The sequence below is a fragment of the Calypte anna genome, chromosome 3 (genome assembly GCF_003957555.1).
Source record: "Calypte anna isolate BGI_N300 chromosome 3, bCalAnn1_v1.p, whole genome shotgun sequence".
Lineage (NCBI taxonomy): Eukaryota > Metazoa > Chordata > Aves > Apodiformes > Trochilidae > Calypte > Calypte anna.
Window position 1 is genome coordinate 36,371,754 of NC_044246.1, and position 12,649 is coordinate 36,384,402.

Consider the following 12,649-nt stretch of genomic DNA (forward strand, 5'->3'; position numbering starts at 1 on the left):
AACAGCAATGCAGGCTCTCTGGCAGCAGGACAATGGGAAAGTGGATCCCTGCGGAGTCTATGACAACGTAAACTTGTAATAGGTGGATGGTGACCCAATTTTCTTTTCTGTTTTTTTAAAAGAAGGAAGTTACGTTGGGAAGATACATCATAGGCAGTAAACTACAATTGCACACACACACTTCCCAACCCTTACTTCCACTCCCAATAATAGCAAAGATAAACATGAAAAATAATATTAAAAAACTCTGTATTCAGTAATATTCACACCAAAGTATATGTATAGATATATCCATTAAAATTATGAACATTTCTAAATATATTTTATGTATCATACATATATTTATATGTATAATTACATATCCACAGAAGTAGTCTTGCTGTGCTAAAGCCAGCAGTAAAAGCAAAAACAGGTTTCACAATAGGACACCCATATATGCATATGTACTGGCTGTTTGGTTTGTGAATTTATTTACAACTTAACTATATCATAATAAATGCTTACTGTTCTATTGTACAAACGTAATAGTAAAGGTTTAGGTTTGTTTTTTAAATACAAAGACTGCAAATGAATACATGAAAAAAATTACACACCATGTACAGTATTTATAATTTATAAATGCAAAGTTAAGACCTCTTTAAATTATTGCACTTGCATATTTTTTTGTTTTTTTTACAAAGATAGTTTATATGTATCATATATATATATATACGTGTGTAAATATATATATATAAAACAAATTTTCAGCTCACTAAGTGTAGTAAAGTTGAATGTTGTTAACCTTGAAGTTCTTTCTTCTTCACATAACAGCCCAACCTGAATTTTGAATATATATGAATCTACTCAACAAATCAGTTTGATCTACCCTAGAAAGCAGTCCATTATTTTAGGTTTTTTGACAGAGTATACACCCGTATTACAATCGAGCACAGTTTTTGGTCAGAAAGCAAAATGAGAATTATGATGTGCCTTTGCTAGATTGGGATATATAACCTAAATTTTGAATGTGAACTTCCTTGTAATTGTGTGCAGAAAGCCTTTTCTGTGTTTATAATGAACAAATTAACTGTTCCACTTCACAGAACTGTTCCTATATCACAGTGTTTGAGGCAAATGCATTATTTCAAGAGGGTCATAATTGTTTTGAGCATCTAAAAATCTCTACTTCTTAACATGAATAGTGCTATTTGCTATCCCAACAATTTTAACACTAAATGCTCTAAATGCAGTCACAGCAAACTGACCACACTGTTCTAAATTTAAACACATGTAAGGAGTCTGTGCCACATAAAAAGATGAATTCCAAACTGCATGTCCAATGTAAATGTTTTACCATATGGCCAGTTGTGAAAAGAATATTGCCATGAGTTGAACTATTACAGCAGAACGTTGAATGACTGTACAAAATCCATAGATAATTGTAACAGTGGAGTTTCTGTCAGTGCTGTAATAATACATGCAACATCTCAGGTAAGTATCATGCTATGTCAACTATTTTTCTCATCTAGTGCACACCTTTCAGGCATCATTTTATAATGCATTAGAAATGCTCAGGTATGGCTTCAAACAATCATTTTACGTTTATCAAGCTAGGAAAGGAAAAGCAATTGGAATTACTAACAAAAATAACACCATTCTGGGAGTATCAACATTTTAGGAAAGGAGAGATCTTCAGGATTTTATACACTCTCATGAACAAAACCAGTTTTACTAGTACAAAAATACAACAAATAATGACTATTGGTAGTTTAACTTACAAACTTCAGAATATAAAATGTGATACTGCCAAATACTTCAATGGTAAGTAACAGAACTAGGGAAGTTATCTTGAGTGAGTAAAAGGTCAATAAAAAAGGGGGGGAATAACAGTAGATATACTTAGCCCATGAATAGAAAATGTTATACCCAGTAGTTTGGGTTATCAGAATTTTTCTAGCCACCAGACTTTGGATAATTTTCAGGCAAATAGTAGGAATCATGGATTGTGCCTCAAGTACTTAGATGAAACATAGCATCTAAAAGATTTAGAACTGCTAAGGAGTAAAGCAGAGGATACAGCATAAGCTACTACTATTCATTCTACTTCAGTGCAATTGTTCCTGCCATTTCTTTGTTATTCCCAAAGAGTTTGCTGTGGTTAACTATGAATTTCTGCACTTGGATTGGCAAAAACTGAAAAAAATTATGGGGTTGCAGCTTTGTAACTTGTATCATACAAATGAGATAACTTAATATGAAGTTCTCAACCTTTGAGATATCTATGTTCTGCAAAGGCTTAGGTGCATTTATACATTATGGGATTACATATTACAAACTCCACACATGTACAAATACTGGTATGTGCTCGACCATAACAGAAGGCAAAACTCAAAGAGTCCAAGTCATTTACATGAAACCCATAAGATGGCATGCTTTTTGGAGCAAAAAAGCTCAACAGACACAAGATGTAAAAAGAGAACCTGTTTTCTAAGTCACTACTATTATTTGTTGCTATTAGTCAAAAGGCCATGTTATCATGGAACCACTACAAGAGTTAAAAAGTATCTGTGAAAAAGTATAGGCTGTATGTGAGAGGTATGCAAATACTGCGTTTTCACCTGTCATGGATCAATATGCAGATTTTTTTTCTCATTATTCTAAAGACAAAGATGAAGGCAAATTAAGTGTTGTTGAAACATACTTTGTACAATTGCACTAAATTTAAAAGAGTGGCATGAAATTTAAGGTCTTAAAGCCTGTGCATCAGTTTGTAAGGCTGAAGCCTAAGTCAGCACAGAACTGTAAACACAGCATTTTAGAGTGCTTTTCTTCAGTCAGCTACTCTTTCATTGAGAAAGGCAGTTCTAAGCTTGGTAATTTTGATGAACTATGGGAAAAAGCAAACAGACAAATGGAGAAGTTTCTTAATTTCACTCACCTTGGGATGGGGGAGGAAAGCAGTAGAAGACATGCAGTGTTACTGTGCAACACAAAAGCTAATCAATACAATAACACTTCTGACTTATTGTGATGGTACCACAATCCCTCTTATCAGACCTGACTTTTCTGACAAGGCTTTTGTTCCCAGCAGATAGTATTCTCCAGGTATGTCTCTAATACCTTTTAAAATAGAACTCAGCCAGTAGAAATAAAAAACATGACTTCACTGAATTGTGAGCTAGGTAAGAAAATTTTTGCTGTCTCATTTAAATTTTAGTCTGATACTTCTGTCACTATGGATACAGAAATTCCAACCTGAAACTCCTTCTCATATATTAGAGATAAATATCCAATATTTCCAGTGTTTTAAGGGAAGAGTTGTCTAGGTTTATAAATCAGTCTGAAGAACAAAACATCACCACTGAGTTCTTTCACTGTTTGCCTTGTGACAGACAATTTGCATTATGATGCTTAATGAAGTATTTAAAACCTTTAACCTGAATGTTGGTTTTCCTTTAGTTTGCAGCAAGAGAATTCACTGTAACCTAAGCATGAATTGTAGTCTCCAAGGATTCTGCTGGAGTTCAAACTGATTACAAGTAGATCACACATAAACATTCACAATAGCAATGGGTATATTGTTCTATTTATAGCCAAGAACTCCCAAGTGACACTGGTGTTAAAGCCAGCCACAGTACGGTATAATAAAAGTACCATTGAAACCCTTACTAGAAAGATATGATTTAGAAGTACCCCCCTAAGATTTTTCCCCTTCCCATAAGTTTTAAATTAAGGCCTCAGCAAGGTAGCCCATGAGATAAGGCCAGTCTTTTATATTCACAAGTTGTAAGTTCTCCTCTGATAGCTGATTCCAAAACATCTGGGTTGTAGCTTTACTTCTGTTCACTTTGTGTCACTGGTGTAGGTCAGGAGATTGGCTGCCAGAGTCATTTAGCTGAGGTAACTCCTCAGTGTCACCCTCCTAGGCAGATCTGCTTCTTAGCTAGCATTTTGTAGCTTTTCTTTTTCTGTTTCCGTTTTTTTTTTTTTTTCTTCAAATAAAAATAAAGCAAAACAAAAAACAACCTCCAGAACAAGAATGAATGCTTTTCAGGTTAAAGCAATCTGTTGCTGCTGTTCAGTCATCAATCTTCACAGGAAGTGAATCTGAGGCCCCAGAAGCAAGAGACTGGGAGGGAATCCACACAGAGGCTTCTTCACCCCTTGTTACTTTCTCCCATTGGTTGAGATTGTCCCTGGAGATGGAAAAAAAATCAAAGATGTAAAGCAATGTTTATTGGCATATTAGAACTTTTTCCTAATTATACTGTCCACTTTGCTATACTTTGAGATACAGCTTTATGCTGTATGTAAGTACCTACCTGTATGTCATCAGGCTTTTATAATCTTTACATTATTTCATTATTTACCTTCAGTTATTCTACTTTGTAATAATTCTTCATGGCTCATATTCATGTTGACTGTATATAAGCCTACAGCATATCTTCTCCAGAACAAGCCCTAGAGCAAGAGGCCAGCAGCTGCTTCCATTACAAATTTCTTTCTAGTCCTCATGGTGGCAAAGAAAGCCCAGCTATGACCCAATAGAGTCACATCTGAAAAAACTCTGAAACACAGTCTGGAAACAAGCTGCCTTCATCATTGCAGGGATTTTATCACAGCATACTTTGGCCCTTTTAAAAGCCACTGCACAGATCAGGACTTTTGCCAGGAAACTTCCTTCACTGGAAACCACAGAAGCACATTAACACTTCTGGAACTCTTTCACATGGGCTACCTGACAGTGCATAAGATGTTGCATGCCAACACCATAGTATCAACTTTCAATTGCTAATGTAGTAATCATACTATCAATCCATTACATTCAACAAGTGCCCGAAGTCTGGACTTCGAGTTTTAGATAGGCTGAGAGAGAAATATTTTTTTTTCCACATCTCTCAGCTTAAGTCCAAGTCCAAAATCTGGTTCACAATTTAGCTGGTAGTATTCTAAGGTTTTTAAGGAAGTATGGACCCATAATCTTACTTACTGTACACTAGTACAGTGACTTGGAAGTCTAGTGATGATACCAAATTGCAGACCATACTTGCAACCTATGGCCAAATCTAGCACTCAGTCTTCAATGGCAGAGTGAAAGAGAGCAAGTACAACTGTTTCAGTTTAATCCAATCAAGATACCTACTTACTAAATCAACATTTCTTAGATATCTTCAGTAAACAAACACCATGGTGAAATCATGAATGTCTTACATGCTTTATGCCATCACACTACACCAGAATTTAAGTGGCAGAACTCTTCTGATCTTTATGTCACAGCTTTGCTGAAACACTTGATAAAACAGCTGAAAGCACAGTGAACAAGAGGAGAAAATTACGTATTTTCTGTGGACGGAAGAAGGCGGGATCTGATGGAGTCTACTAAAGGATGCTGGTGCCCTCTAGAGGAAAACCTACACCATTTTCTGTAGGCAGATGGAAACCTGCTTTGTCCATGCTCCAGGCCAACTGGTAGTCATGAAGCCATTGTTAATATGGAGCTGAATTTCAGCTAATACAATAATGCACAAAGGATAAAAAAACCTGTCACAATTTCTAAGTCCCTTTCCTGACATTGGGGAAAGTAATGAGGAGAATTGCAGCCAAAATGCTTCCTGAAGTATATCAATTTTATCAAGAACAGAGAGACCTGAAACTACATAGAAAATTCTTTAAAATTATTTGATCTGAAATAAAGAAAAAAAATCACCTTACCCTCAAAATAAATATAGCCATCTATAAATATAGCCAGATATATTTACCATCTTGGTATGCCTATTGAGTACTTGGACTATGAAACACACAGAAGACTTATTCCGAACACTGACACAGGTACCTGGTAGTTTTGATCTACACAGAATGAAAGTAATATATTAAAATTTAGAATAAATTACTGAATAAGAAAACCTTATTCTCAGCTGCTACCTTACCTCAAGGAAATGAGTGACTGATACCTTTTATTTTGTTGTTTGTTTTTTTTTTTAAGATGCAGATAATACGATTCATTTGCCTTTGTGCTCCCAATGATGCCCTGGCTCCTAAGTGTCTGGAGTATGTGCCCAGGAACTCTCAAAATAAAAACTTTGGTGCTGACAAGCAGCCTTGGCTGCTACTGCTGCTATTATTTGCACCTGGAGCCTGTGTTCCAAACAACTCAAGGACAAGGCAGTCTAAACACCGAGTTCCCAGAATGAGCACTGTTGGTGAAGGGGTCATATCAAAATCAGTTCAGTCAGCAGCTGAGGCAATACCAAACAAGAATGAGGCTGTATTACTCTCATCACACTAGATAACAGCTACCCATGAAAAATAACAGAAAACCCCCCACACAAAATCATCAATTTGAAACATTCTGGAGGAGTCACCTAAACCCTAAAATAACATGCATTTTAGTAATTGGGAAGTTGAAGATAGATCTGTGTTCTCAATTTCCTACTCTGCATCTCCAATCTGAACTCTCAACACTTCCTCCTCAACTCCCTCAGGCAGCAGAGGATAATTTCAGGGCTAAGATGAAAACTATCAAAATGCTCTTCAGAAGAATTTATGCTAGGATGTGGATTTTCAGGAAGGTCTTTCATCTTATGGAGACCTTAAAACACATCCACTCATCTATGCCCAATTCTGTTTCATTGCAATCTAAAGTAAGGAATACACAAGAGCAGGGTGGGGAACTGTGTCCGTACAGAGCTGTCTGCAGTCAGGACAGTGCCAGTGTAGTTTTCACAAGTATCGGTATTATAACTATAATCGGAATTCCAAGCAATTCCAAATAACAAACATAATTTCTAGAAGAGAAAAAGTTCATATAATATCTGCCATGAATCTGACTGTTACTACTTCAGACATCACACCCACTCCTGAAAAGATGTTTATGCTTTATCTTCAGGAGCATGAAGAACCTTTCATCTAGGACACATTATGTATATGACTGCCTCATACTCTATAATTTAACTTCACATCTCCTCAGCTGAGTACTGAAAGATGCACCACCAAGTATTACAAGCCACTTTTGCAAATAAGCCTCATTTGGATAACCATGTAGCTGGAAAACAAAAGATAGAGATTTTCCCAGAACCCTGCTCCTGAAAAAGATTTTGTGTAGTATTAAGCACTCAGCCTAGCCCCTCTAACCTTCAGGTCCCATTAAGCAGAATAACAGTGCTGATTCTAAACAAAGATATTGGAAGGCTTATACAAATGGTTCTACAGTAAATACAAGCATTTTTTAAGACATCCCATTTGATTGTGCTAGTAATAAACTTCCTTACATCCAGTGTTGAGGTTACTTTCTTAATCATACAGACTCTGCAAAACATTTTCATGCGAAAAGCATATAGGTACTGATTTGAGGAGTAAATAATGTTGACAAATAAGTAATACAAAAGCAATAAAAAATATCTAAAGCAGTTTAACAACAATTGTTAGCTTGAGCAGAAACAAATAACTGGAAATACTCAGGATAAGAATTACTCAATTTCTAATGGTGACTCTATTATATTAAGTGATGATTAGTCCATGTAAGCAAAATAAAGCTATTTCTGAATGAAAGCATGGTTAATGCAAAGGACAATCTGTGTTGCAGTTACATGACCATTTAGCTTTCAGCTACATGCCTTCAAGCAAGAGAAAGAGGTTAGAAAACTTCTGAGATCTCAGAGTATCTCTCACTAAGCAGCTGGATGACTCATGACCTTGTAAAAACTGAAAAGGATTAAAAGCAGTTCTGTAGTTTACATCATGTTCTCCTATTTCACACTGAAAGCAATTCCTTTTTTTGTCAGAGTACACATTATTCAATGAATGCGTCCAGTCCTTGGATGGAGGATTGGAAGGAATTTTAAGTAAGTCTGTGGATGTCACAAAACTGTGAGGAGTGGATGACTTCCCCAAGGGCAGGCAGGCCCTGCAGAGAGACATTGACAGGTAGAGGGATGGGCAATCTCCAGCCACCTGAAGTTTAACAAAGGCAAGTGCTGAATTCTGCACCAGGGCAACTAAAAGAAAAGAGCATAGAAGACATAGCAAACTGACATAAGATGTGGATCTACACTGGGAATAGGACACACTGTCTGTATCTGTTTGGATGCAGCCTGTGGATTAATATTTTACTAGAAGCTGGAGAGGTGGCTATTAGCAGGAAGAGTGAAACACTATGAAGGGCATCCAAAGGAGAGCAATGAGGATGGTTAAGGGTCTAGAAGGGATGACTTATGAGGAGCAGCTGAGGTCACTTGGATTGTTCAATTTGTAGGAAAGGAGGCTGAGGGGTGACCTCATTGCAGTACATGGCTTCCTCACAAGGGGAAGAGATGGGACTGGCACTAATTTCTTCACTCCTGTGACCAAGACAGGACTCAGGGAAATGGTAGGAAACTGAATCAGGGGAGGTTTAGGTTAGCTGCCAGGAAAAGATTTTTCACCCAGAAGGCAGTTGAGCAATGGGACAAGCTCACCAGAGAAGTGGTCACAGTACCAAGCCTGCCTGAGTTCAAGAAACATTTGGATGACGCTCTCGGGCACACGGTGTGATTTTGGGGGTGCCCTACTCAAGGACATGAGTGGGACTTGATGATCCTGACGGGTCCCTTCCAACTCAGCATATTCCATGATTCTATGATTCAATTATCTATGATCAAACTATCAACACATGTATATGAGATCAACATGGCTCAGAGAGTACACATTCCTACCTAGTAGTGCAACTCTGCATTCCAAAACAGGATTTGGACTTAGATGCCATTATGATAGGAACACACTCTACAACATTTTGAAACTAGAAAAAAAACTGCTACATTGTAACCGATGAAGCCACTGAAATATGCATTCATGAATACTTCCACATTACTCAGTTTAGGATAACAAATTACTGCCTGTTATTTACCATCCATTGTATCCCTTTTAAGGATACAAGACACTGCTATAAGGATAACCTAGCCTAGCTAGCTGGAAAAGACGCCTTGGCAATTTCATCACAGTAACTGTGCCTCAGACCACTGTTTTAAAAAGTGTATCTAGATTTGGCTTAAGATCTTCAACATTATTAGAGCCACAAAGATCATGAGGGGAGTAAAACACCTCTCTCATGAGGAAAGGCTGAGGGAGCTGGGTCTCTTCAGCTTGGAAGAGTCTGAGAGGTGACCACATTAATGTTCATAAATATGTAAAGGGCAAGCATCAGGAGGATGGAGCCAGGCTCTGCTCTGTGATGCTCCATGACAGGACAAAGGCTAACAAGTGCAGGCTGGAGCACAGGGAGGCTCTGTGTAAACATAAGGAAAATCTTTTTTACTTTGACGATGACAGAACACTGGAACAGGCTGTCCAGGGAGACTGAGGAGTCTCCTTCTTTGAAGACATTAAAAACCCATCTGGATGGATTCCTGTGTAACCTACACTAGGTAATCCTGTTCTAGCAGGGGGGATGGACTCAATGATCTTTTGAGGTCACTTCCAACACCTAACATTCTGTGACTCTGATTATTCCAAATGCTAAAAAGGACATTCACCTTTTTTTTTTGGCTGAACCTCCAGGCTTCAAGTAGTCTTTAAATGCTAAAGTTACAAGCATTGTCTAATCAGAAAACATACTATGGAGACAGTTTATTATTTTGATCAAGTCATTCTCTTGGGCAAACTCAATACCTTATGTCAGTTTTTTCAATCTTTTACTACTAAGACTTCAAAATGTTCTTTAAGCTATTGCTTCATCTTCTCTTGCTTGCTAATGTCTTTCTCTACTCTTGGTAAAGCACAGACACTAAATGGGATTCCAGTTGCATCCCCATTAATGTAATAACTCCAGAGGTATAGTCTCTAATCCTGTTTAATATTTTCTCTAAATCCACCTAAGGGCTGCACAGCAATGCCCAGCAGTGGTACCTTCTAGGCAGCTCACTACTTCTGATGGCCCCTAAGTACTCACTGGTTTTTGTAAGATGGTATGGACCAATGTATTCTTCTCATAGCTATATGAAATAGTGTGTGGGTCTGAATTAAACTATTTTACTAAACACTACATTTCATTTCACAGTGGTTTGTTTACAGTGTTTTGTTTACTTTCTGCTACTTCACATAGATCATTTAGCCCGTAAGATCAGGAAAGTGAAAAAGTGGGTAGTTCTGCCATACAGATTCAAGAAAAAGTTCAATGAAAGGAACAATTTCAGGAGTTCAAGAGGAAAAAAAAGATTCTGAAAGAGATGGCAGTAAGAACATAGAAAACCAGGCCTCTTTTCCCTGGATGTGACTAAAGATTGCTGGCATTTTATGAACCAACTATTTTTCCTCAGAGAATACTGATTAACCTGAAACCAGAACATTTCTGGTATTTCAACTGAAATGTTGTCAAGAAAGATTACGAAGGTCCAGGATACAATTTTGGAACAGAACTATGTACGAAGAGATCCACCATCATTCCAGGGTACAAGGAGCCAATTGGTTAAATACCCTTGACTCTACTCCTGAAGGTCCCAGTCTACATCCCAACTGACTGACAGGAAAATGCTACATTTGCCACATCCCAATGGTACTAACCTTATGTTCCCACTTACTCAGATATTTTGAGGATTATTTTTTTTTCTGCTTGTAATAAAAATATTCTGGAATTAATTAAAACTACCTGCTGAAACCACATAGTTTTCCATGAAACAGAATTCTAGGCAGCCTTAGTTATGAGAACCATTTTAGAAGTAAAAAGGACAGAAGGAAATCACACTGAACTAGCCTAGTTTGGGATGCATAAGAACTGAACCTGTTTATCTCTAAATGCTTTTGGTGTCAGACACATTTTAATCAGCTGTGTCTGTAGATCTGCATATGATAGTCCCAGCCAGAAGTTATTACCTCTGGGTTTCTGCATGGATTAAAGGAAGATGCATATCCCCTGCATGCAAATGCTAAAATTAAGTCTGTATTTCCAGACAAACTTGCAAAGCATGCTTGGCTTTTATTTAACCAAGCTACATGCTATGGAAAAAATTATGCATTTACTCACCTGCATGCTCGGAGTAGTGGCCCAGTTGGTGGAAAGATCTGTGCAAGTGTAGTGTAACATGGGATGGCTACAGCATTGTAGAACCCAATCTATGAAAAACAACAATGAAAAAATTTAGTTAAATGTTGCCAAATTACAATACTGAAAGTTTACAGCCAACTAGCTAAAAGCTGTAGACTACTTAATTCCTACTTATGTTAGCAGTTCTTACTTCTGCATCTCCTCTGCATCATTATCTGAGTACTTTAAAATGAAGCACTTACAGTGAAGTCTCTGCTAATTACATGTTGCTTACATGTCTCTCTTTTATGATTAATATGTCTGCTTCAGATTGGATTTTCTACAGGATCTTTTATTAGTCATCTGGTTTGCTTAGCATCTGCCTGGCTTTTTGGTGGCAGGAAGCATATGCAAATGGCAGAGCCATATCTACAAACATTATTCTTGTGATTAAATTTTATTTACTTTAAAACCCAAGGTTAAGCAGCATTGCCAAAAATTGGTCAAATTCTGAATTGCTTGATGTCCTCCAGCATATGTGTTCCATAGCTCAATTTACTTGAGATGCAAAGGGCTTTGCACCTTTGGAAAGCTTCTAAAAGGTGTGCACTGTGATCTGTAATTGGTTTGTGATTTCTTTCTTTCAATTCAGTGACAGATTTTTTTACCATTATCATGTAAATCTATTCAGAGAACACCAAATGAGTAGCTTGTCAGTGATATTTGAATCATGCAGACTCATGGGCCTATGACAACTACTGTGTCACAGCTGAATTGTCATGACATGAGGGAATTTTTAGAAAATGCTACTTATATATTAGCAAGGATTACAGATTAAATTCAGACACATTATAACATCACTCATTTATCCCAGACTCTCATGATACTTACAGTAGTGTGCTACAATCCCTTTCTTTGGGCAGAAATTTTATTCTGACCTGAGAACCCAACAGTCTGAGTTGAAGTAATCATGATGTAACTGATAGAAACTGCAGCTGGTGAGAAGGCAAAGCTGCACACAGCTGTGATGTCTGCTCAACCACAAACATTTGCTGTTTTGCATAATGCACTGTTCTCTTTGTGTCTTTCTTTCTTGCTTGTTTGTTTTGTATTTTATTTCACTGAAAAATATCAAAGTGTCTATAGCTACCAAAAATTCAAATGCCACCTTAGGTACAGTCACACTTTCTGGCTCAATGGGAACTATGTTGCCGTTGCAAAATATAAAAGATTTCAAGCAAACTAAGTTCAACTGTGATATATTCTGAACAAGCTTCTCCTTGGAACCCCAGTATTTAAAATAAAATGTGTCTCCTAAAGGCCTGAAAGCCTTTAAGTTGAAATACACATCAATCAAGGAAAAAAGATTGAAGGTTAAAAGGCTAAATGGATTCAAGTTCTCAAGAAAGCCAAATTAACCTAAAACATTCATTTGCAAGAGTTTCCATTTCTGAACAGGTAAAAGTACACAAAATTCCTTTTGTAAAACGTGTAGTTATCTTAATAAACTATTCTAGACTGATTTTCATGATGCTGTGACTAGACAGGAAGTTGAGAGTCCCCTCATATATAAGAAACCTCATACATATGTCACTTCAGGAAAGGCAGCATACATATATCCTAATATGCATGAGGAGAAGGAACTAGAGAATATCTTTTGTTTCTGAATAAACTGAT

At 37.1% G+C, this 12,649-nt stretch overlaps 1 protein-coding gene across 2 annotated transcripts in view; it reads right to left on the minus strand.

Annotated features, from left to right (window-relative positions):
* Positions 1–232: 232 nt before the first annotated feature.
* The window catches only part of PDE10A (phosphodiesterase 10A), a 180,374-nt gene continuing 167,957 nt past the window's right edge, over positions 233–12,649 (minus strand). The window contains exons 21-22 of one of the 2 annotated variants that reach the window (XM_008504991.2): positions 10,973–11,061; positions 233–4,175 (exon numbers count right to left, since the gene is read on the minus strand). In XM_008504991.2, coding sequence (XP_008503213.2) covers positions 4,058–4,175; positions 10,973–11,061 — 207 coding nt within the window. In that variant the 3' untranslated portion in view covers positions 233–4,057. The remainder of the gene's footprint in view (positions 4,176–10,972; positions 11,062–12,649) is intronic. The other variant, XM_030448590.1, reaches the window with a different exon arrangement.